This window comes from Xiphophorus maculatus, chromosome 17 (assembly GCF_002775205.1).
Source record: "Xiphophorus maculatus strain JP 163 A chromosome 17, X_maculatus-5.0-male, whole genome shotgun sequence".
Classification (NCBI taxonomy): Eukaryota; Metazoa; Chordata; class Actinopteri; order Cyprinodontiformes; family Poeciliidae; genus Xiphophorus; species Xiphophorus maculatus.
The window spans coordinates 6,994,998-7,021,469 of record NC_036459.1 but is presented as its reverse complement, the minus strand read 5'-3'; the positions used below and the strand labels follow the sequence as shown (position 1 = coordinate 7,021,469).

The 26,472-nt window shown below is 38.5% G+C and overlaps 2 protein-coding genes across 5 annotated transcripts in view; one reads left to right on the top strand and one right to left on the bottom strand.

The window, feature by feature from the left end:
* Window positions 1–26,472, top strand: part of uhrf1bp1l (UHRF1 binding protein 1 like) — a 41,258-nt gene that overhangs the window by 1,385 nt on the left and 13,401 nt on the right. For all 4 annotated transcript variants that reach the window (XM_023350058.1, XM_023350060.1, XM_023350059.1 and 1 more), the window contains exons 2-14: window positions 9,727–9,889; window positions 11,925–11,963; window positions 13,472–13,563; window positions 13,756–13,945; window positions 14,040–14,180; window positions 15,057–15,224; window positions 16,194–16,374; window positions 16,466–16,549; window positions 16,622–16,798; window positions 17,166–17,278; window positions 23,961–24,102; window positions 24,212–24,405; window positions 25,170–25,892. In XM_023350058.1, the coding sequence (XP_023205826.1) occupies window positions 9,727–9,889; window positions 11,925–11,963; window positions 13,472–13,563; window positions 13,756–13,945; window positions 14,040–14,180; window positions 15,057–15,224; window positions 16,194–16,374; window positions 16,466–16,549; window positions 16,622–16,798; window positions 17,166–17,278; window positions 23,961–24,102; window positions 24,212–24,405; window positions 25,170–25,892 (2,407 nt within the window). The remainder of the gene's footprint in view (window positions 1–9,726; window positions 9,890–11,924; window positions 11,964–13,471; window positions 13,564–13,755; window positions 13,946–14,039; window positions 14,181–15,056; window positions 15,225–16,193; window positions 16,375–16,465; window positions 16,550–16,621; window positions 16,799–17,165; window positions 17,279–23,960; window positions 24,103–24,211; window positions 24,406–25,169; window positions 25,893–26,472) is intronic.
* Window positions 21,050–23,945, bottom strand: LOC111611825. Its single transcript, XM_023350062.1, has 2 exons — window positions 21,228–23,945; window positions 21,050–21,070 (listed from the first exon to the last, which is right to left on the bottom strand). The coding sequence occupies exon 1, from the start codon at window positions 22,392–22,394 to the stop codon at window positions 21,393–21,395; it is 1,002 nt and encodes a 333-aa protein (XP_023205830.1). The 5' UTR covers window positions 22,395–23,945; the 3' UTR covers window positions 21,050–21,070; window positions 21,228–21,392.

Below are 26,472 nucleotides of genomic sequence, written 5' to 3'. Positions count from 1 at the left end.
CCTGCTGTTATGAGTAGCATTCGGCTCCACAGAGCTTTCCATGAATTATTTATTTTTTCCACCGTCTCTCGAGGGACTTTCAATGCTTCCCTGTTTTGTTCCTGGGAAACCTTGAAGCATGCAGGAAACAGAATTTATAAACATTTTATTTGAAATGAATTTTAAGTGGATGTAATTTATCTTTGGGGTCTGTTGAGTGTTTAAAAACTGAAGCAGCTCGATGGTAGTGTCAGAAACGACTCTCTAGCTCAGGGAGTTGGACTTTGACACCGAATTTCATCAGCATGCTGCTTTGTCCTTCACACACCTAAAGCCAGAGGCAGCACTTGTCCTCCTCTGTCCTCGTGTACTTGTGTGTATCGGCAGTGAGTAAGTGTGTTTTTGTGTGACTGTGCGTGCCCTCAGCAGCGTGAGCAGGAAATGACTGGAGGAGTAGCGATGTCGTTCAGCTTTTAGGCTGTTTGCGTCGGCCTTATTGGTCGGTTGCAGAGCAGACGCTGACCTCTCTCACGGGCAGCCAATCCGGCGCCTGTCCTGTGGAGTGACATCACAGAAACGGTGATGCTGTCAGAATGGCAAAGCACCATTACCTCATTTACTCCTCTTTGAGGGTTCAGCGATTGTTGTATACTACGCGCCGGCATGTTTCTTCACCTGCATCACTCAGGAACAGTTTGTTCTCGAGCAGCTTATTTATACCCACCATAGGTTGTGCTTACACAGCTACAGGTTATGGAGGAGGTGTCAAAATTTGAGCTCAACCTTCACACCTATGTGTGGCAGAGGACATCTGCCTTTCTGATTCTCCTCAGGTTTGCATCAGATTCAGAGTAGCGTCACAAGTGAGCCTCCCTGTGCTAGAGGTCAATCAATAAAGGTTTTCATAGAAGGATATGTCCAGGTAGCTCCTAGGGGAGACTTGAGACTAACTGTGTGTTTTGTGTGCGAAAGAGATCCGGGTTTGTGAATCGACGCAGAAGTCTGGCTACTGGCCAGATTCTGTTACACAGACACAAACAGCACACCCCTCACTGATTGGCACCTCTAGGGAAGATGTGTGACAATGCTTCATGATGAATAATCTAATAGTCACTTCATACTCAGAAATGTAGAGAAATCCAGTCAATTTCTCACAGAGGGATTTTGTTCCCACTTAAATTATAATCTATTGTTAGGAATGCAAACAAGCAATTTAATTTTTTTTTTACCCCTCCAGGGGTCTTTTGTGGGCTCTAGTGTCCCTTATATGATAGTAGGCTGACAGGAAACGGGGAAGGAGAGGGGGGAAGACATGCGGCAAATGTCGTCGGGTCCGGGAGTCGAACCCGCGACGGCCGCGTCGAGGACTCAAGGCCTCCAACTACGGGTCGCGCTAACCGCTACGCCACCACGGCACGCCCCTAGCAAACAAGCAATTTAAGATTAATTGTCAATGTATATTAACCATTTAGTGTTGCAGTTTGGCTGCCATCCCTCAGAGGGCGCCACTGGTCATCCTGAAACGGAGGTGATGATACAGAAATAAAGATGGCGGAGCTATCCCAGTCCGATAAAGAGAAACTATGGGATGCAAAATGCACTTTATTCGGTTCTGTTGTGAAATATAAGCACTCGACAAGCTCCTTAAATTTCAGTGTTTTTTTTTTTTTTTAAATCCAGCATATTCTGAAAAATTTAGCCCTTTACGTTATGGAAACAGTCAATCTACTTCATACAAGAGAAAACTCAGGTTTTTAAGAAAATGGCCACTTATCAATTAATTGTTAATTGATCAACAAGATTAGTCAACTTTAGATTTACTCTTTAATCAATAACTTGTCTCTAATTGCTATAAATCCTGCTGCAAACATTTATTTGCACACCAAGCAATTGCTGTATAATAAATGTAATTAAAGCTTTTATGAATTTTATTTAATTGGTCTGTGACCAAATAGTGCACAAATTTTTGTTTAGTGTTATTGCTAACTTTGAAAATGTTTATTCCACTTAAAGTTAATAGTCATATTACTTTAATAAAATATGCTGGTTAAGGTTTATGACCGAGGAGGTAGCGCTTTTATTAAATATCTAAACAAGTCCTCCTTTTTTATATCATACTCAATGCCGTCTTTGTTGTATTTATATGAAGTAATAATCCTGACATTGATGAGTCAAGATGATCCCACCCTATTCCCAGATGACACTAAGCCGAAAGTCTCTTTTCCGTCCCTGGAGGATTGGTTTCACCGTGAAAAGTGGCTCCATTGTTGCTGCTGTGTTTGTCATCGTGAGCTCATTTTTTTCATCCTGCAGTAAGCTGTGTGATGATGATGCAAAGCAGCGATGAGCTCCGCTACGCTCAGTGTGGTGGGAAAGCTATTACTGCATGAGTCATGACCGAGTGTGGGGCAGTGGGTGTCTAATCAGCACAGCTCTGTGAAGCCCTTGTAGGGGTGTGTGTGTGTATGTAGGCTCTGTGTTAGGAATGTGTGTGTATTCTACGTTTGGCCAGGATTCCTGCAGACTTTGGCATCCAGCTGCTGTGTAACCAGGGTTTAGCTTCTTCTAGGTGAGACCTGCAGCTTTGTTGAAATGGTTGTAAATATTGGCCATTGTTGGGTTTTTAATTTCTGCTTTGGGATCCTGACTTCAGGTAGCTTTGAACTCTAAAAACCAGGAGACGTGACGTTTTAGAGCAAAACAGGAAGTTATTCAAAGTGAATTCAAAATGAGGTCAGCCCTAAGGAAAATGTAACTAAAATGATTCAACCCTAACAGTTAATTGGGTTCATCAGCAAAAATATACAAGTTAACAGCTGTTTGCAATTTCAATAGCTCAACAAAACTAACATTACATGTAGTTTCTCTTAGGGATGCATGATTTATCTTTTCCACTTCCGATATGTGAGGATTAGTATCAGCCTATACCAACTGATCTGATTCAGCAAAACAGCTGAATTGATGTAAAACATTTTTCTTTTTTTTAACAGTCATAAATGTACTAAACTACAAATTTCTTTGATACCTGCACCAGTGCAGCATTTAAATACGCCCCTAGCTTCATAATATATTGGAGTCAGTGTAATTAGGAGTACAACAGCAGCGTTTACCCCAGTGTATTATAAGCCTGGCGGGGCACCAGGCTTTACTTGTGCCCCACAGCATTGCTTATTTATTGAAGTTTTTTTTTTAAAAATGGCATTTTTTAAGACTTTCCACTTCCACTTTATAGTTGGTGTTCAGATATTAATCTTCCAATAACATGTAATTATAGAGTGATATTTTTAAATTTCCAGTTTATTTTAAACATTTTTTTAAACTCAAAAACGCAGCGGGCCGCTGGATGAATGACTCCTCGAGCGCCACAACCACCGGGCTTAGTAAGTTTTCTGGGAGAAACCTTGCACAGCCAATGTAAAATAAATGGTAAAGAAACTAAAAGTGACAAAAAGCAACAAACCTTCAGAAAGTGCAATTAGGAATTTGAACTATAAATAAATATATATCAGGACTGATATATCTAGTTTCCCTTAATTAAATACTTCTGCTTATTTATCCAGCGGTGAGCAAATTATGAACTTTTAGGATACAGTTCACAGCCTTTAACAGCTCAGGTATTTGAGGTGCTCTATTTCTAGCACATCTTATGCAACTAATGAAGCTCTTAATTGTTTACATCAGTTCTGTGCCAGTGAGACCTCACCTGGTTTGCAAATCTCTGCTCTTCATTATAATATTATTTAGAAGTTGGAATAACGCTGCAAAGATCATTAAATGTATTCACTCTGCCTTCTTTTAATTAAAATGAATAAGCACAGTAGGGTGTGTGCTTTTCTTTTTTTTTATCAGTCACTCACTCCATCATTTCTCATCTTTAGTAATGTTTGCATTTCAATCATATTTGTCTAGATTTCAACCTAATGTCTGACATCTACATAGATTACCAGGAACCGTGTCCAGAGCAGTAAATCAAACAATCAACATACAAAAACAGAAGATCCATACGATGCATTTCTAGATAATAGATAGGTTATTTTATTAAATAAATTTAGAAGGAATGAGGATTTAAAATGTGAATTGGCAACATACCAGAAAAATAATGTATTACTTGGAGCAGACTTAAATCTGAACTCTTGTGTTTTTTTATTTTTTATTTTTATGGTTAATCACATCCGCCTTGCTGTAATATAGATAACACAGTCTGTGAGCTCCTAAGAGCGATTTGTTCTTTCACAAACGCAGTCTGCGCCTGGTTCTTCACTTCTGCTCACTTAGAGCCATGAAAATGGTTGCAACCCCTGAATTCAGTCATTTGGAAGAAAGACACAAGCCTTCTTGGGAATACTTTATACACATTCATGGAAAAATAATAACCTAAATAAATCCAAGAGACTCTTTGTTCAGTGTTGTTTTCTTTCTCTTTTATTCCTCGGTAAACTTTGCCTGATTAAAATTCTCACGCCTTTACAGCAGAGCAATGCCCTGTGGATATTTGTTGTTGCACATGCCGTCTCTCCTGTTTGTCTTTTTATATATTTCACAATTTAGGCCGCCTCCGTCTGGGTGGATAAAATAAGCTGGCTGTTGTCTGACTCACTCTGGTCATTTTTCCTTAAGGCCAGACTCCTGCTGGCATCGCCGTCATCAGGCTGCACCACAAATTCATCATCAGGGTTACGCAGAAAAGCTGTTTCCATTTTGCAAATCCACAGACGTTTGCACACAGTTTGGTGTGCCAGAAAGTCTTCAGTGTGTAATTAAGAGAAAAGATGCATTCTCATAGTTGTAGACATGTTTCCGTTTAATTTAGCAAAACTACAAACCATAAGAGGAACTGGTTTGATAGCTGAAGATCTCTTTAATATGTATTTAATTGATGAGGTCTAAAATTGAACATAAATGCTCAAATAAGAGACTTGGGTTACATTTTTGCAAAGCTGGTTCTGATTTTTCTGTAAGGACTATAGCATTTATATTTCAGGCACCCGATTGATGGTAAAAAATCTAAACTTTGAGTCTTTTTCACTCACTAACAACCTCCACTCTGAATTTATGAGTGTCACCTGGAATGATGCATTCACTAATGGGAGAAATTATTGGATTTTTTAGACTCTTACTGGCCAGTGAAGCAGAAAATCATCTCAGCTCAGTTACTAGCCTGTTTCTATTGGCTCTCTGGTGAAAACTTTGTGTGGTTTATTGTGTTAAAATTGATTTAAGAGAAGAATTTTATAATCTTTTCTCTTAATAAAGAATTAATTACATTTTTTATTACTTCACCAAAATATGCACCAAAAAATTGGTGCATTTTTTTTTTTTAATTCTATAACCTTTTGGGACAAAAGACCTTTAAGTTGATCTTTATGTCAAAGGAAAAAGTACTTTTGGAAAGTTGTGCTCTTTAACCTTCAAATGGGACTAATGCAAGTTTGGATATTACTGTTGAGTCGTTAATATTTCATTTAAGAGGTGGAAAACTACTCCACAGTGGTCTCCTATAACCTTTTTACGAACCTGGTTTTGGTCTGATGAGCGCAGACTTGCTGGCTGGGATAATGGCTGAAGTGCATTGAGACGAAAAGGACGGGAAATATGACTCTATACTCAAACTGTTGTATTGGGAAAAAGGTCCGCAGGTGTGATTTTTCTTTAGTTTTAACTCTAATAGTACTGATGGCAGTGCTGCTGATTGCAAACATTTAGCAAAATTACAGTATTGATTTATTTATGGAGTTGAAGCAGGAGGTGACCAATGAGAGGCTGAGAAGCCAGATAAGGAGCGAGAGGGTAAGCCAAACTAGCTGCTTGATACTTGATCAGCTGCTTAAATGAATATTTCACTCATCACATGGTGGAGAGGCTCCCATAGCATCATCCTCAGAGACAAACTTAACGTGCCTTTCTCTGAGAATCCACATTTTACTTTTTAAGGGCCTGTTTTAACTTGTTCTGGTGTGTCGGGGATTTGTTTATGACCCTAAAGCTGAATAATTTACCTGGATTCCAACACAGTCAGGAGATTATGTTGAGAGGAAAACAACCCTAACTTGACTGAATCAGCTTGTTGAATCAAAAGGCTGTTCAGTGGAAGGTTTCTTCTGTTCTGCTGCTAATGAACCTCCTCATTATGTCTCCTGCTGGATGTAGCTTTTATCTGCCTACCTGAATCCAATTACTTACTGGTGTTTGGTTTGCACATCTTTTGTTTGGAATTTGGTTAAAGTCTTATTCTTTTGGTTCTATGTACCTTTTGATTTGGGTTTTTATATTTATTTGTATCATAACGTCAATGTCTGATTTGGAAAAATAACTAGCCAAAGTCAGAATTCCTTGTTCATTAAGCTTCGTCATCACCTTGTTGTATTCAGCCCTCTGCTGGTCTATAATGTTAGGTAATTTAGAGATTCTGGTTCCAATAGGTCACATGTGTCAAACTTAAGGTCCGTGGGCCAAATCCGGCCCGCCATAGCTTTGTATGTGGCCCTCTAGATTCTAGACTAAACACTAAATGTGCTTATCAATGAACTCAATGTAGTTTTTATGTTTACTGCCAAATTATATCAATCAGTCCCTCCAAATTCACACAAAATCAACAAATCCCAACACTTTTTTGCGCTAATACATACTTGGGAGTTTATTAGAGATTTTTTTTAATAATTGTCAAAAACTTTACTTGTACTAAACAGCTGCCTCAGCCTTAATTGATGTCAGATTATAATCCATCATCTATACAGCGAGTAATAAAAAGTCGTATTTACTGCACAAATATTTCCAAATTAGATTTTTATTGCAAACAATCACACAAAGTATCACAAAATCTTGAAGATGTTCAGTAATATTATTTAACTTTAGGAATTCATTGATATTTTAACATTTTGTGAACACGTTTTATGAACGCATTCTGGCACAACCGGCCCTTTAAGAGCATTCATGGTCTTTATTTGGCCCAAAACTAAAAGGAGTTTGACTCCCCTGCAGTATTTTAACTATCCATCATGTGCTTCTTGAATAATTGGCTCCAGATCGAGTCATTCATGCACTATTGCAGGGGTGCCCAAAGTCGGTCCTCGAGGCCTGGCATCCTATAGTTCTCTCCCTCATAGTACCAACAACATTTCCAGCATGTCAATGTTCTTTGTAGGCCTTCTAACGAGCCATCGTTTGATTCGGGTGCGTTAAACCAGGGAGAGAACTAAAACATGCAGGATGTCGGCCCTTGAGGACCGACTTTGGGGACCCCTGCACTATTGGCTTGGGATGACAAAGTTTCACAGCAGCTACATGTAACACACCAAAGATTTAGCAAAAAGCCTCAGATAGGAATCCAGTTCTTTGCTTTCTGTGGGATCAGCCTGACAAGTTTTTCTGTCTGTTAGCAGCCATCTTGGAGCTAGCTACCTAACGCATGCTTTCTGCAATCACTTAAACTGTTAACTGGTGTCTTTCAATGCTAATTCAAGCAACTATGACAACCATAAACTTCTCAATCTCCTAATTTCTAGTAGATAATGTGAACTCCTGAATTGAGCCATGAGCTCATGTGTTAAGCTAGCTAGGAGCTTAGTGTTCAACCCGAGGCTATTGGGTGACTTGCTAGGATTGCCTAGCAAGTTGTCGACTTTAGAAAGATTTAGTATAATGTGATCAAATATAATGGAGTTACGGCACATTACTGGTCTAATCCTTAAAGCCATCCACTCCAAGCCCTGATGCTACAATCCCACATGGAAAATTTATGGTTTGTTACCAACTTCACCTCAAAATCCAACCTGACTACCATTAAAAACAGTTTAGTTTATATCTCATCAAATCAGACACCTAGTAGTACTAGATAACCCTTGTTGCAGTGAAGCTGTTTGAATGTATCAAAACCATTGTTGATGAATTGAGTTCCTTATAGCCTGAACAACTAGAAACCCATTTAATTGGTTTTCTAACCTCCAACCGAACTGGGGCAAATATTTTTGCCAATTTGGTCCAGAGATCTTCTTACAACTAGCAATTTAATTTCTGTTTATTACCAGTTACCAACAAAGGTTTTTATTTACAGTCAAAGTATGAGCTTTGATCCTGTCAGTGGGCAGCTTTAGTCTGATTGTGTGTGAAAGATTCGCTAACTAGCAAGCTTAGTGTTGCCTCAATTATTGGTGTTATGCTCTTTCTTGTGTTAAAGTATAATTTTTATTACTTTTGTGGTGCAGAAAACAACAATTTATATCTGCTTTGCTGTTTGATGACCAAACCAGGTTGTCAAACATTGTCAGTTTGTACTGTAGTAGCAGATGGTGAGATTGGTAAATCATTTCATTAGATTGAGCTGCAGAGATTAGTGGGTCAATAAGACCTTTAGTATCAGACCACTCTGGTAACTATTAACTAATGGTGTGGGTGGAAACACTCAGGTCATAGGCATCCCGGTTGTGTGTTTAAATGTATCAAAGAGACCAATATTTGCTCACAGATCTTAACCTGGAACATTTTTTATTAGCCTGTCTTTATTATGTGGGTGCAGAAGCCACATTGTTTATGTAATTTGTGTAAAAAGCCATTTTTAAATGGTAGTTTGAATTTATTTAGATAAAAAAGCAATCCAAAACAGACTGGTCCCACGTGGAGGAAGTAATTGCCTTTTATACCCAGACTGTCACCTTTGACCTCAATAAAGTATTGGTGTTTATAACAGCTTGAATTGGGTCTTTTCCATTTCAGTGGCCCATTGCTCCAATTTGAGGGTTTTTGAGCATAATTTACCTGTTTAATGTCTCAATCAGATTTAAGTTTTGACTTTGACTAGGCCACCCAGAACCTTTGTCTAGACTGACTTTAGTCTATTTGGTCTTGATCAGCTCTGATAAAAGAAATGACTATGACAGTTTTTGGGCAACTCTATTTGTTTCAAAGTGATTACAGGTTATAACCTAAGTAAAGTCTTTCCAAACTGTAAATAATGATTGTTTTAGGGCTGAAACGATTTGTTGAATAAATAACATATTTAGAGAAGTAATAAAGCCAAAACTGTATAAGTTACATACACATTTTGAATTTAGAATAAAAGCACTTTTGTCTGTAAATATGTTTTACACTAATCTCCTCAAGTGGAAAAGTTTTAGCTTCACTTTGTTCGAATTCACTAAAGGAATTTTGTGTTATTGCATTTAACTGCAAACCTACAGTTATGTTTATTTGCATGTTTAAATGTTTTTTCTTATTGTATGAAAAAACTTAAGAGGTTAAATGAAAAATCTGGAAAATGTGGCTTTTTTTTTATGAGATTAATTTATTAATTGTCAGAAAGTAGTCGTTAGTTGCATCCCTACATTGCTTTAATTCTTCTCAAAGCAAAGTTTTAATTCATGTGGGTTGCCCTGACAACACTGCTCAAGGTAATAGTGTGAACATTCATGAAACTCATGGCTAGATACAAATTAAAATCCAAAACAACAATCAAAAATAACACACAAAACATGATAAATCCAGTTTTTACCATTTGGGAATATTTCTACCCTGGTAGATTTATCCCTGGTTCCAACTAGAAACTATAGAAATATTAGTTTATGTTAAAATTTGAGTTTTGACATTGAGTTTTGACAGGACACTTTCCAAACCCTTAGACGTGTGTGTTTTCTTGTTTTGTTTTGTGAACATCTCATGCACCAGCAGCATATCCGGTGGCGACTGTTTGCCAACAACTCCCCTCCTATAAATATCCTCAGCCGCTAAGCTTGGCGCTGTCTCGTTGTCTTGTAGGTTTGCTAAGAACCTGTCGCCGGATAAGATCAACCTGAGCACACTGAAGGGGGAGGGCCAGCTGACCAACCTGGAGCTGGACGAGGAGGTCCTGCAGAGTCTGCTGGACCTGCCCACCTGGCTGGCAATCAACCGCGTGTTCTGCAACAAGGCGGCCATCAGGGTGAGGGCAAAACAAGGATTTCAAATTATGCCCCAGACTTATTTGACATGGAGTTATTTAAGGACTCAAGTGAAGTCACGTGTGTGTATGCACACTTGCTACATCAGGCAAATCTGGCATTATTATTTTCGTGACTGGTGAGGCACAGATTGCCTCAGAATCAAATGTACAAATCTAAAATCCAATATAGGAGCTAATACTTTAATTTTGACCATAACTGATTAATGTTTTTAATCAATGTAACATTGCAATAAGCAAGAAAAAATATATTTAAAATTTTTTTTTTTTTTTTCTGAAAAAAAAAAGCTAAATTGTATATTATCCTTTACTTGCAAATGAAGACTTTGAAATATTTATATCACAATGTTATAAAATAAAACATCCTTCTCTTTAATTTTTCCTTCATTTTTAAAAATCTGGCAACCACAAGAAGAGTGGTCTTTAAAGGTTCTATTCTGACTGTATTCTTGTATTTCTTCTGCTGTTTTCAGTCATTTCAATGTGTAGAAGAGCACATTTTGCCTGTTGTGCTCAGCACTGCCCCCTATCAGTGAGGCATGGTACTTTCTGCCTCATTTTCACAGAGCATTTATGGCTGATCAGAAAGACTAATTATGTTATTCGCATTCATTAAATGTATTAGACAGACTGTAGAAGATGTGCAGTTCCTCCTTCCTGCTTCACTTACTGTGTGACACAGCGCCCCCAGAGGTGAGGCACAGCACTGCACTGCCTCAGCCCAAACTGTTTTCATGTAGTTCATGCATAAATTCAGCCATTTTGACCATGAAATTATTACCAATAAAAGAAAAAATAAGTCATGAAAAAGTCAAGTGGAAAAATAGATTTTGTCTCATTATTGTTTGCGTCTATGTACCTAATTTACTTGTAGGGATTATGCTTCCTCTGATTATATGTCACTGGCGGTTATCTTAGTCTCTGACTACTTTACTCTACTTTTATGCTCTCTGTTTATTTCATAACCTGATCTGTCTCAGCTTTGCGTCACATTCATGAGCAGACTTTGGCACACCCTGGAAAAGTTGAAGAAGCTGTATAATTTACTTATGACTCCACATTTGCACAGGCCAAGGTCAAATTTCCACCTCTTCTTCTCTTCTTGGACTTTCTCTACAGTTATTTTAGCTCACTTTTAGTCGCCATTTTGTCAGGGAGCAACACAGTAAGCGCTGTGCTTTGTTCATCCTTGATCGCCCTCCTTTATTGTCTGTTTTTATGCAGACTTTGCTGTTTTTCAGCTGTAATCATTTACTGGAAGTTTTTGTGCTGCGGCAGATTTCTTTATGACAGGTGGAGCAGAAACCATTTTTACTGCTTGGATACATTTCACTTTTTTTACCTTTTCAGTTCAAGCTGATTTAAAATATGAGAACACAGATTTTTATCTCACTTCCTCACATGTTCAACTCCCCGTCTCTTGTATCTTCCTCTTACAAATCAGCGAAACCCAGTATTGTGTCCTATTTAGCTTAAAAATGCTGCAAACAGAAGATATCTGATGCTTGTCCTGGTTAAATGAAGTTTATAAAATGAGGACATGTTGAGTGGATAAACATATGGAAAAAGCCTTAAATAGATTAATCTTTATTGCAGTTGCATAATCTCTCACTAGAAAAGAGAAAAATCCAAGCTTTTATTTTATTGTAGCTTAGTGAAAAATGTTGACTTCACTATGAATAACTGTTTAGAGTGCAGATTTAATGCAGGTTCACATTGTTGTAGTTGTCGACTCAGCGATGGATGTGAGCTAGCACCCCCTGCTGGTGACTTTGATTATTTTTGTTTAGAGCAAAGCAAATGAAATGTTTCATTCACTTTAACAGTCAAACACTGATTTGTGACTCCTTGATGAACAAGTTGCTCTGTCAAAATAAAACTTGCCAATAAACACTTGCTCTGAATCCATTCTGCTGTGTAATTTGACGTGGACTGTAACTCATCTGGCTTTAGTGCTTGTTTTACTTTCATTAATTTCTCTTTTGGCATTAAACATCTTTTGGGTTTTCATTAACAGATACCATGGACAAAACTAAAGACTCACCCAATTTCTTTGGTAAGTTTATGTTCTTGCTTTTTATCTACTTTAAATCAACCCGAATTGAAAAAACAGACTCCAGTTTCTGTCAATTAATTTGATAGAAACTGCAGGTTTCCCTCTGTATATTAGCCACAAGTAAAGCCTGGTGGCTTTACTTGTGCCCTCACCAGGCTAAGTATTGTTGATTTATCTTAGTTTTTTTTGTTTTTTTAAATTATTGCCTTTTTTAAGACTTTGTAGTTGGTGTTTAGGCATTAATCTTCCAGTCTTCTAATAATGCATAACTATCAAGTGATATTTTCAAATTTCCTGTCAACTTTAAATGTTTTTTAACTCAAAAATATGGCGGGTGGTTGGATGATCTCCTAGCTCCCTGAGCACCAGGCTTTGCAAGTTTTCTGGGCAAAACTTTGTATTTAGTCACTTTTAGTCACACCTGAATCCAAAATGAAAGATACCAATCTGTGATTATCTAAGAAGATTTGTCTTCAGCCATATATTGGGTTCTGAGTTCATTCTGACAGCTTTGATCGACTGGTTCTTCTTTGTGGCTTCGCTACGGCTGCCATCTTTAAGGGAGCAGGTGTCGGGTTTACAGACTCAGTCCCAAGATGATTGTTTTCCCTGCTGTCACCTGGGCTCCATCTTTACTGCTCCACCCGATGTTAGAGCTCATACGATGCATGCATTCAAAAAATATAATTTTCTTTTATATCTTCTCAAGGACATTCACAGACTGATCCTAAAGCCTCTATAATATATCTTGCTCTGGGTCATTGTCATACTGAAAGCTAAACTCCTGCCTTTTTTCGAGTTTTTAAGGGTTTTTAAACTTTTCTTTTAAAAAAATCTACATTACACAAATAAAAATCTGACAAGAATTTAAAAAAGTGAGTAAATGAGATTGGGGATTATTTTGCAGCAAACTTTAAGGCATGGTTAAGCTATAAAAGCAAACATCTGCAGACGTAAAATGACATGACTGTCCATTTAACAGGCAAAAGGAGAGTTAATCAATTAATAAGGTGCAAAGTGTTAACTTTTGAGGAGTTGTAAACATCTGCTGCTCAAGTGGAATCGTGTTGTTGAGGTTTTTAGTCTAATAGACTAAAAATCTGAAGACGGTGACCATTGTTGAAGGAAAGACTGAAATCTGATGAGACCAAATATGAAAACATTGTGGACAAAATCTAACTTTTCAACACTGAAACACGGTGGTGGTAGGGTGATACTGTGGGGATTGTTGTCTCATGCAGAAAAAAGTTGGGCAGACTTCATAAGGAACTCAGTGAAGGTAAAGGTAGAGAAAATAATAAAGAAAGAGATCAATGTCAACTCTTGTGATAATTTACACTTTTACGCATTTTTGTTTGCTGTGTCCCTTCATTTTTGACAAACAAGTTGACATTTATTTATTGATGTATTCAAACTAATGTTGCCTAATGGTAGAGATTTGTTTTATGAACACTAAATAATGTTTTCTTTTTGTTGGTGTTAAAGTAAAGCTATACGTTCTCTTGTAGACCCTGGATAAGGTGATAATGGAAATGAGCACGTGTGACGAGCCTCGTCCCCCTAATGGTCCGTCTCCCATAGCAACGGCATCTGGACAAAGGTGAGCTTTTGCATTGCAGGAAAATGAGTTATTTGGTGCCAGAAATCTATTACTCTGATTTCTAAAATGCAGAAAGATGCGGCAGATGCATTGAAATCAAATTTAAAAGTGATGCTTTTACTTAATCTCTTTACAAAAACCCGATATTAGCCCACATTTACTTGCTAATCACCCTGTTTGTTGTCTGCGCAGTGAATATGGCTTTGCTGAGAAGGTGGTGGAGGGAATTTCCTTATCCATCAACTCCATCGTCATCAAGATCAGCGCCAAGGCTTTCAACGCCTCCTTTGAGCTCTCCCAGCTGCAGGTGTACAGCGTCAACACCAGCTGGAGCATCAGCGACCTGCGATTCACCCGCATCCAGGACCCTCAGAGGGGGGAGGTGGGTCGACGCCGGCTCCTTTCAGAGGAAATGGCTCTGATTAGGCCGCCTTGTGTAGAGATCTTTGACTCGTCAACGTTTTTTTTGGCTACAGATCCTGACGTTTAAAGAAATCAGCTGGCAGATGATCCGCATCGAGGCTGACGCCATCCAGAGCGCCGAGCACGAGATGCTGAGCGCCCCGATCCGTCTCATCACCAACCAGTCCAAGATCAGGGTCACTCTGAAGAGACGGGTTGGTGTCCGAGAAGAGAGAACGTCTGGATTTCTCTTAATAATTATCCACCAAATTAGAGCTGCAACTAACGATTGTTTTAGTAATTGGTTAATATGTCAATTATTCTGCTAATCAGATAAAAAACTAGCACATTCTACAGATTTTTCATTTAACCACCTCAAAATCTGCAGAACGTACCAATTTTCTGGCCGTTTAATTATCAGAATAATCGATAAAGCATAAAATTGTGACAGACCAATATAATGTAGTACATAACAAGGAAATAAAAAACAAGTATTTTAATTTGTCATCTAAATAAATAAATTGTAAAGTGGAGAAAAACGGTCCTGCAACCCTCGATTGTTCTAATAATAAATTATTTTAATGATTAATTGAATAAAAAAATTGGCACATTCTATATATATTTTATTTAGCCACTTAACTCTTTTTTATACAATATTAGAAATACATTAGAAGATGCAAATAAATAATTAAATTCCTTTTTTAAATGAGAAAATAAACTTTTTTCTGCCTGAAATGCAATAACATAGCACTGCTGTAGGTTAAGCTAAAACTACTTGATGAAACAAAAAAAAGGTTTGTCTGTAAATGTATCTTAATTGCATCTTAGTGTATATTTTTTGCACAGTTTTGGCTCAATTACTTCTCTAAATATGTTTTATTTTTCACCAAATGGCTTTTTTTGAGTCTGTATATTCCAGTCAACGATTAATCAATAACTAAATTAGTTGATGATTACTTAAAAAAATCAATTAATCACGATTAATTGTTCCAGGCTTAACTCATACAATGATAAATTGATCTGAAAAGTTTCGTTATGCTGTCAGCCATCTTTGTTTTTCATGTTTATACGAGCGTTTCTTCCTGATGCAGATGAAGGACTGCAACGTTGTGGCTTCAAAGCTGATTCTCGTCTTGGACGACCTGCTGTGGGTTCTGACCGACTCCCAGCTCAAAGCTATGGTTCAGTATGCAAAGTCCCTCAGCGAAGCCATGGAGAAGTCTGCTCAGCAGAGGAAGAGCAGGGCTGCAGACGATCAGGTACGTGTTCAATGAACAAATAACTCTTTCTAAAGCTGGTACAGTGATTTTTTTTTACCTCTCTGTACTTCCTGTCTAAGTTTTTCTTCTATTTAATCAGAAAACATTGTTGTGCTACTCAACATTCACACTTACTCCCCTCCCACTACACTTTCCTCATAATCACTTAATGTCTGAAATTTACTCTAGTATGCCCTCTGGTGGAGACATTGAGCACTACATGTTTTACACAATTAAAAGATGTTAAAAACTTAAATCAAGCATTTATGCACTCAGTTTTTTTCTTTTTTGTACTGGTGCTTGAAATCCTTAAAAATTTTAGAATTTCAGTTGGATGTTTTCAAGGTTTAGAAAGTGCCTCATTTTTGTATAAAGTCCTTGAAAGTGCTTAACATTAAAACTGCACAGTTTAGTATGAAGTGCAAGCTAATGTTTTATTAAAAATTAAAAATTTGGAAAACATTCTTTACAATTCAGACCAGATATTTACATACACCTAACAAAAAGACATAAAGTTAAATCAGACTAAACCTTTCTTGTTTTCTGTTGGTTAGAATTTAAAAAATTATTTCTATTTGCTGAACACAGAAGAGGTAGAGAGAAAAATTCTTTAGATTGTTTTTTGTAACTTCCTTTGTATATTCAGTGGTAGTTCCTAATAGTTCGGTGGCATATTGATTGTCTTATATTTTACACAGTAAACAACATTATTTAAATTGGGGATTTTATTTTAAATTAGTGTTTTATTCTTGGAACAGTCATGTGTGCAAGGTGTGTGAGAGACATTTCAAAACATAAAAACAGACTGTATATAATAGTGAATTGAAACAGTCTTTCTCTGCAAAAGTTTGCAAACTTACCTTAAAAATTCTTGAAATCTGCTTAAATTTTACTGTGTAACAAGTGTATGAACCCAGGTTAGTACAAAAGAAAAGCAGAAGTCCTGAAAGTTGCCGTTTTGTTCACCAGACGTCGTCGCCGCCCCAAACTGCCCAACAAGTGCGCACCCAGCAGGCGTCCACAGCTGCTGACCAGAGTGCAACCATGGCCAAGCTGTTCAGCGCCTACGATGTGTGTGAGACCTCACACCACCTCCAGATCACACACCTGGATCTGCACATCTGTGATGACATCCACGCCAAGGACAAAGGTATCAAATACACATTAGAAACACAGTAGAAAGAAAATAATCCAAGGTTTTTACTCTTGCCTAGTTTCATTTTTCGCTCTCTTCTCCACAGCTACCAGTAGGAGGATAACAGGTGGAGCGATGCAGCTTTCCTTCAGCTCCATCACCCTCGACTACTACCCTTTCCACAAAGCAGGTCGGTTCTTCGCTTCCTTGTTTGTGGTAAACCTTTCACTGTCTGCTCTCATGTTTCCTTTCCTTTTCTCAGGGGACAGTTGTGTCCACTGGATGCACTACAGCGAAGCCACTAAAACCAGAGAGACCTGGGCCAAGAGTCTGCTGGACGAGTACAAAACGGATGTGGAAAGGTTAAAGGGCGTGGTTCGAGACCGACAAGGCCCCGGCGCTGCACACGGCTCCCCGCGTCACGGCTCCCCGCATCACGGTAAGCAAAATGCACTTCTTCATACGCTGCAGATGCTAGCTCAGCAGGACATCATCCCTGTGGGTTTTCTGTCCCTCAGTGTCCCTTATGGACGAGTTTTATGAGCCTCTAGGAGGCCAGGAGGGTGCAGAAGGAGAAGTAGGGCTTAGGGAGGCAGATGAAGGACTCCTAGATTGGAGCCCCTACACACAACCTCCACCCCAGTGCTGCTGGTGCCTAGAACCAGGTACCACTGTGTGTGTGTGTGGTTTTTGCGCACACCTGGGTGCGGTGATGCACACTCGTTGAAGAGCCCATCTGCATTTGTTTTCTTTTTCTTCCCTCCCTTATTTTTTCTTTTCTTTCCTGTTTCGTCCATTCTCTCCAGGGAAGATAAACACCTCCTCCTCCTCCAGCGCCTCCTTCAGCCCTCCGCCTCCAAAGACGCAGCTCATGTCCAGCTCCTTCGTCCTCAGGATGGCGGACTTCAGCATCTACCAGGTCACTCAACACACCCTCAAAAAAAGAAAACAAACAAAAAAAGTATCATTTTGCTTCCATTTCACAGTTATGAACTCTTTATGTTGGTAGCAGAAATTTAAGTTTCTTCTAGAATAAAAGTCTGAAAAGTACGACAGAGGGCCACTGAAAAAAATAAACCTGTGTCAAATTAAAATAAATAACCTAATATCTTTTAAATATTTGTCAATTATGTTGTTGGTATATGAAAAGAATCAGATAACAGTTTCTTCCTTGTTGCAGGATGTGTAAATCTGCACTTTATTCACACTGAACCCTATCCCACATGTTTGGTTGATTTGAGTTTTAAAATATTTATTTGCTTGATGATGCATAAACAATTTAAACAATTCTTATTCTGAGAAATTTTATATATTTTTTTCTGATGGCCCCAATACTATTTGGAAAAGAATGTGGCATGCTTTTGTCTAGATTGTGCTAGATTATTTGTAAAAAATATATTTATATAGGTCTAATTTGCCTTGATATCACCCACTGAAGAGAAGCGTCCCCTCAGCATCATGCTGCCACTTTCATTTTGAACCGACATTACAGCTAATGTCACGTCAAATTTATTTATGTAGCCCTTTTAAAAACAGGTTTAAAATGGCACCATAATCCTGTACAAAGATTATAACAGAATAGAATAAGTTGATGAAAAGAAAAAAGTTAATACAAAAAATAAATAAGAGTAATACTAATAAGTAAATAAAATAAAAACAGAAAAGTTATCCTCTCTTCTGTTACTCTGCCGCATAAAATCCCAGTAAAACATGTTTATGGTTGAAAGGTGATAAAATGTGGAAAAGTTGAAGTGTAATAAACAGCTGAGATAGTTCCTCTGACTTTTCTGGATTTGTTTTTGTGTGTGTGTCTGTGGTATTTAAACACTAGAAAGACTGCCTGAGAGGAAAATTAAAAAAATAATGGAAATGAAAGAAATCATTATAAAATATAGATACCTTATGCTGAATTTATTTGTTGGTAACCAACATTGCGTGCAATTTTGTTCACTTTGGCTAATAACTTATTTTTAAGCAGTTATGAGGCACAGTAACTTGACAGGTTGTTGCTAGGTAACCAAGAGTTAGCGAGTATGTTGCTAGGTAACCAAAGAGTGATCTTGTCCCTTTCATAGCATATCATACTGAATGATGTCAGTGACATCAGTAGCACCTGTGATGTCACCAGCATGTTTACTTACATTGAATTAATCTATTCAATATGGTAAATATTGCTAATAAATATGAAATTATGTAAAATGATTATTTTAGGTACAAGGCTAATGTTAGCATAATGGCTATCATTAGCATATTGAGTCACTAGCATGTTGATACTACTTGCATCACTTAAGCTAACCTTAGCATTTTGGATCATTTTAATTTATACACTAATGTTAGCATACTGAATGATGCCAATGACATCAGTAGCACCTGTGATGTCACCAGCATGGTTACCTACATTGACTTAATATATTCAATATGGTAAATATTGCTAATAAATATGAAATTATGTAAAATTATTATTTTAAGTACAAGGCTAATGTTAGCATAATGGCTATCATTAGCACATTGAGTCACTAGCATGTTGATACTACTTGCATCACTTAAGCTAACCTTAGCATTTTGGATCATTTTAACCTAACTCAGTACTAAACAAACAAGTTTAAAATGACCTAAGTACTAATTTAATTATTTTAAAACGACCTAACTAACTACTAAACCAACAACTTAAAAAAAACCCTAAGTACTAATCAAGCAAGTTTAAAATGACCTTACTAAGTACTAAAACAATTTTAAAAAGCTCTAACTACTAAGCTAACAATTTTAAAATGACCTACAGTGGATATAAAAAGTCTACACACCTCTGTTTAAATGCCAGGTTTTTGTGATGTAAAAAAATGACAAGACAAATATTTTCACAACTTATTTCTCCTTTAATGTGACCTATAACCTTTACAATGCTATTAAAAAACAAACTGAAACCTTTCAAGCAGAGAAATATAAACTAAAAAACTTGCAATAACCTGGTTGCATAAAATATGCACACCCTTAAACTAATACTTTGTTGCAGCACCTTTGGCTTTTATTACAGAACTCAGTGTTTTTGGGTAGGAACTTATCAGCGTGGCACATCTTGATGTGGGAATATTTGCCCACTCTTCTTTGCAAAACCGCTCCAAATCCGATAGATTGCGAAGGCATCTCCTGTGCACAGCCCTCTTCAGATCACCCCACAAATGTTCGATGGGATTCAGGTCTGGACTCTGGCTGGGCCATCCTCAGACCTTTATCTTATTCCAGTGAAGCCATTCTTTTGTTGATTTAGATGTGTGATTTGGATCATTGTCATGTTGAAAGATGAAGTTCCTCTTCATCTTCAGCTTTCTAACAGAAGGTCGAAGGTTTTGTGCCAACACTGACTGATATTTTTAACTGTTCATAATTCAGTCCACCCTGACTAAGGCCCCAGTTCCAGCTGAAGCAAAACAGCCCCGAAGCATGATGATACCACCACCATGCTTCACTGTAGGCATGGTGTTCTTTTGGTGATGAGCATTGTTGTTTTTGTGTCAAATATACCTTTTGGAATTATGTCCAAAATGTTCACCTTGGTTTCTTCAGACCATAACACATTTTCACATGTGTTTGGGAGATTTCAGATGTCTTTCTGCAAGATTAAGTTGGGCTTTGATGTTTTTCTTTGAAAGATAAGGCTTCCGTCTTGCCGCCCTATTCCATAGCCCAGACATATGAAGAAGACGGGAGTTTGTTGTCACGTGTTCTGCACAGCCAATACTGGCCAGAAATTCTTACAGCTTCTTCAGTGTTGCTGCCTCCCTGACCAGTTTTCTTCTCGTCTTATCAATTTTGGACGGACGTTCTGTTCTTGGTAATGTTACTGTTGTGCCATATTTTCTCCACTTGATGATGATGATAGTCTTCACAGTGTTCCATGGTATATTTAATTAATTGGAAATTCTTTTGTAGCCTTCACCTGACTGATATCTTTGAATAATGAGATTCCTCTGATGCTGTGGTAGCTCTTTGCGGACCATGGCTTGTGCTGGATGATGTGGTTACAAAAATGTCAGGACAAGCTGAACAGCTGAACTTTTCCAGAGGCACTTTAATTGGTGACAGGTGTGTGCTGACTCCAATTTAACATGAGTTTGAATGTAATTGGTTAAATCTGAAAACAGCCACACCCCGAGTCCTAAAAAGGTGTGCACACTTAAGCAACCACAGTACCTCAGTTGTTTATTTTTATTCCAGCTCCCTGAAAGATTTTTGTTTGTTTTTCAATTGCATTGTACAGGTTAAATGTCACAGTAAAGGTGGAAAAAGGTGTGAAATTGTTTGTCTTGCTGTGATTTTTACATTAAAAAACCTAACTACTAAACAATTTAAAAATGACCTAACTACTCAACAATTTTAAAAGACCTAACTAACTGCTAAACAATTTTAAAAGACCTAACTAACTACTCAACAATTTTAAAAGACCTACCTAACTACTAAACAATTTTAAAAGACCTAACTAACTACTAAACAATTTAAAAAGACCTAACTAACTACTACCAATTTTAAAAGACCTAACTAACTACTAAACAATTTAAAAAGACCTAACTAACTACTACCAATTTAAAAAGACCTAACTAACTACTAAACAATTTAAAAAGACCTAACTAACTACTACCAATTTAAAAAGACCTAACTAACTGTTCAACAATTTAAAAAGACCTAACTAACTGTTCAACAATTTAAAAAGACCTAACTAACTGCTAAACAATTTTAAAAGACCTAACTAACTAGTAAACACACAATTGTAAAATCACTTAACTAACTACTCAACAATTTTAAAAGACCTAACTAACTACTCAACAATTTAAAAATGACCTAACTAACTAGTAAACACACAATTGTAAAATCACCTAACTACTACCAATTTAAAAAGACCTAACTAACTGTTCAACAATTTTAAAAGACCCAACTAACTGCTCAACAATTTAAAAAGACCTAACTTACTAGTAAACACAATTATAAAATCACCTAACTACTACCAATTTAAAAATGACCTAACTAAGTATTAAACAAATTTAAAATGACCCAATGAATGGCTCCACAGGTGTGATCTCATCAAATTTGGGCTCTGGCTCGAAATCCTCTTCCTGCAAGGTCTTCGTGTAAACGAAGGCCTCCCTGGGTATGATTTCAAATCTTGGCTCCAGTTCTAATGATTGTACCTGTGAGCCTTTGGTTGACAAAATCTCTGGTAGATAGGTTTCTAGATCTATGATGTCTGACACATCATCTTGAGGAATGTAAGCCTCCACAGGTGAGATTTCATGACACCTGGCCTCCAGGTGTAATTCCTCTTCCAGCAGATCTTTGGTGAAGATCTCTGGAGGAATCAAGGCTTCCATGGCCACAGTTTTGTTGGCCATGATGTGGGAGATTCCTGGTTTTTCTGGTAGGTTCACCGGAGCCACCCTAGAAGAATGTTTCCTAGTGAACTTGGTGAAAAAACCCTTGATCCTTCCTTTCAGACCTTTGAGCATAGATTGTGGCTCAACTGGGCGGACAACGGCTTTCCTGGGTTCCTTACTAGATGCGTGCAATCTGACAAACAGATCCTTAACCACTACTTTGATTTCGCCAACCATATCGTTGATTGCTTCATCAACGTGATTGCGTGGATTGTCGTTAGAGTCAGAGTCTAAGATGGAATTGACTCTTTCCACCACATATTTGACAATGAGATGGTTTAAATTGTCAGTATGTTCTGTTCGGACTTCTCCGCCAACCTTTACGACCTTAGCAAAGGCTTCAGGCAACTTGTTGCCTACGATTGCTTCAATTGCTTCAGTGCTGCAGTTGTCCTTAGGAAGACTATCCAGAGCGTTGGCTATAAAGAGCTCCAGGATATCTTTCAAAATCCTGACCAGAATGCAGGTGGTGGTGCGAGCGGGGTCCCCTGTTGCCAGAAGCATCCACTCCATCCAGGTTAAGTTGGTGAAAAGTGGGTGGATTAAACCCCTCAGGATGTTGACTGTGATGTTCCGGGTCTCTACAATTGGAGAACGCATTCCGCTTGGCATAATTGCTGGTTTGAGGATAGGTTTCACGTTTTCTGCTCTAACAGCGAGATCAACAATAAACTAATCCGTACTCTGCGACAAACGACTGCAAAGTGAGGATTAGAGAAGAACAGAGAGCAAATAAACATCTATATGACGTCCGTTCACAAGTCATAGGCATCAAACCCGCCGAATTCGATGTTCTCACGTAATAAGTCACGTTTTCTAGACTTGTGTTAAAAGCTGTTTTCGAATTCTGGGTTTGCATCCGGGTCCTTCGGAGACCGGAAGAGAGAAGCTATGAACAGTTCTAGCCTTTAGCTAGCAAAAACAACCAATGCGCTCCTTTAAAGTTAGCCAAAAAACTGACATGTGGTAGCCTAATATCGCTTTTATTCAGTTTATTTCACTTTAAAAATGCTCACAGGATGCTGCGCGATGGGCTACAGAAACGGATAAGGATGAAAACCAAACTTGCCATTTTATTACTTAACATTTAAAGAGGAACGACGCGGCGGCAAATGATAGCAGCTGTCAATCATAATGACTGGCAGCCCTCGGTGTAACAGTGAACAGTTTTTGTCAGGTAAGAAGACTACCTCACCTTCTCCCCTTTCACAATAAAAGTATACATTCGGGTGTGAAATATATACATTGTATACGCCACAATGTACTTTATTAGTTAATGTAATTAGAAAGATATTGCATTATGGAGAAGGTAAGCGTCCAACCATTGGTAACCATGGAATCAGTGCCGCACCGTCATGTAGCCTAGCATGTATGGACAAACTGGCTAGCATCTCGTCTTTTCTACGTTTTTCTACTGCTTTTCCGGTTTAAGGGGAAACAATGTTTAAGACATAGTGATATAAATCATGTGGTGTGAATTCAGACAAAGTCGGTACTTTGATCAGCACATCAGGAGGGAGGAGGTTAGGGTCGGTTTCTAAGCTAGCTGTTTCCAAACTTGGTAAATACCGCCGTCTATGAGCCCCAACCAGGTGTGTTACGTTCACAGACAAATTAGCTCGACTCGAACAAGTTAGAAGCCATGAATAAACTGGCAAAATAACTTTGGAAAACAATTTCAATTGCTCTGTTCAATACTTCGTCCCTCACTTCCGACGTCTGTCATGGCGCCTCGAATGATTTAGTGACGTAGTTGCAAAAGTAGCTTGTTGAGTTCATCAACCTTGCTTAGCTGGCCATGAAAGCTAAAGTTTTTCCTCTCATCCATGGGCTTTAAAAACCTGGATGATTTTGTTTTTGGGATTATCCAGCAGAAGTCTCACTTGAACCTGTAGCAGGTTCTCGATTTTTCTTTGGGTTTTTTAAGGATCCTTGCAATCGGTTTCCTTTCCCATGCATCATTGGTGATGTTTCAGGAGAAACGGTTGGGTCACAGTAAGTCTGATCTAGTAAGTTATCCTCTACTCTGTTACTCTGCCGCATAAAATCCCAGTAAAATGTGTTTATGGTTGAAAGGTGAAAAAATATGGAAAAGTTGGAGTGTAATAAACAGCTTAGGCCGTACAGATATTCTCTCTTAGATTGTCTTTTTTCTTCTTTTTTTCTTCCCCCCTCCAGGTGTCGATGGCAGACCAGCGGCGCTCCAGCCCAAAGACCATGATCTCCTGCAATAAGAAGTCGTTGTATCTTCCCGCGGAGATGCCGGCCATCCATGTCGAGTTTACAGAGTATTACTTTCCAGATGGAAAAGATTACCCCAGTAAGACTTTTACTCAAATAGTTTTTAAGTAAAAAAAACTATTCCTTCCCTTTATGTGTAAATTTTACACATTAAACCTCTTCCCTTCTTCCCCCTCCTGTTCCTGCAGTCCCGTGTCCCAACCTCTATGCCCAGCTCAACGCCCTGCAGCTGGTTCTGGATCCCCGCAGCCTGGTGTGGATCAACCTCTTTGCTCTGGACTTGAGGCAGAGTCTGGAGCAGTTCATGCAGATCTACAAGCTCAACGACTCGCAGAAACCCGACGAACATGTCGACATCAAGGTGGACGGCCTCATGCTGAAAGTAAGCATTAAAGCATTCGCTGCCATGCAGAAGTATCCACTCTCCCCTCAAACCTTTTCCGATTTTATGACATTGGAATGACCTAGAGAGTGATATTCACAATGCCAGATCACTGTACATATTTAAGAGAATGCTAAAAGATATTTCAAGATATGTGAATTGTTTTTTGAGTTTGTTTTTGTTCCCTATTGTTTTAATGTATTCTTAGGTTAAATGAGCAAATATCAGATTTTTTCTTGTTTCTGCTCCCTTTCATTTTATTGATTTGTATATTTTCCTGTTATTTTTATATAATTGCTTTGTTTTTTATAATTGCTTTGTGTTTGCTATTAACAGATATCAAACACAAACCTCAGAGTTTTGCATTGCTAGCATAAAGTAGCACATGAATGTTTGGTGGCAGGAAAATGATACTTGCCTTTAAAATGATTTAGAAAGTGCATATAATTATTTGTAGAACCTTTTTTTCTGTTGTTGAAGCTTAATACTTCTCATACTCCGATCAGGGGGTTGTACAGCGTTAGTTCTTTTCTACAGCTGAAACAATTAATTTGAATAATCGATTTTTTGCAATATGTTTATATTTTTTGCTGGAACACTACTTAAAAAACTGGCGGTACTTTAAGCAAATTGTCTTTTTTGTGTCAATTAATCGATAACTAAATTAGAAGATGATTATTTCAAAAGTTGATTAATCACAATTATTTGTTTCAGCTCTACTTAAAGTCATGTAAAATGTTTTCTCTGATGTTTGATTGTTTTAGTTGGTGGTTCCCACGGAGCCGGACGCCTCCTATGCTGCAGACTTGCCTCGCTCCGTCTCCATCCAGACATCAGAGATGGTCGCCACCAACACCCGGTACCCCCCCAACTGCACCCGCTCCCACCTGGAGGCGCTCCTGCAGGCCTTCGAAGGGGAACCCTTCTTCTCTCCTTCTTTCTCCACTTTCCCCCGCTCGCCCTCCTCCGTGCCCGTCCTTCACCCCGTCTTCCAGCAGCATGCTCACGAGCAGGACACCAAGCTGCAGCACATCCACCGGGGGCTGGTGGAGCCCACCATGGCGGCGGACGCCCTCAAAATGCCTGCAGCCGCCGACTTCTGGGCGCTGCACTTCGCCCAGTTCTGGGTGGACTACGAAGGCAGCCGCGGGGGCAAAGGCCGGCCGCAGCCCTTCGTGGACTCGTTCCCTCTCACGGTGTGGGCGTGCCAGCCCACCAAGCTCGTCCAGCACCAGGAGAAGCTGAAAGACTCGGTGGGAACTGGACTGTCCAGGAGCTCGTCAGCGGAGGCGGTCGCGCGTTTGCAGAGGAAGCGAATGTTGAAGGAGTATTACAGCACCGATAGCGCGCCAGCATCAACACAAAGTAACGGCCTACATAAACCTCACTCACTGGACAGCGTCCCCAACTCACGCTGTTCGTTGTCACCAAGTAACGACGCAGACGTCCATCTGTTGGTGCATGTGCAGAAGCCGCTAAGCGCTCAGGTACATTTGTGTTTTTATTTAGAAAGACGTGGTAGTTTTGTGTGAGATGATCCATATATAGTAGATTGTACTGATTGGTTTTTGAAGATTTATTTTTTGGATTCACGCACTTCTTGGGTTTCCATAGTTCAGATGTCAGCACTGCCAGGGCCGCCATCTAGTATGACAAGGTTCTATTTATTTGAACTTTGAACTCAGGTCAACTCTGTGATCGAATATTAGGGTCAGGCTACAAATTTTTTATCTTTTTATATTTTTATATAATGTAGTTGTAAGACAATAATTCGAGGATAAAGTGTTAAAATTACCAGAATAAAGTTGTAATAACAGAAGAAAAGTTTCGACTCTCAAAAAAATGACATCACATCTTATTACTCTAGAACCTTTTTTTGTAATTAAAATTACTTTTTTCTTGTGAACTTAAAATAAAATTGTATCTTTTTTCTGCTAATTTTATGGCTATATTCTCGTAATTAAGCAAAACTACAGCCTGTGGTCCAACTCGGAGAACGGATGATTGAAATTAAAGTCACTTCTTGAAGATGTTCTATCTTTTGTCAATTATTTTTTAGGGAAACAA

Bases quoted from the DNA above. Each gene is read 5' to 3' on its own strand.
- LOC111611825 (XM_023350062.1), bottom strand. From the start codon at position 22,394: ATGCCAAGCGGAATGCGTTCTCCAATTGTAGAGACCCGGAACATCACA.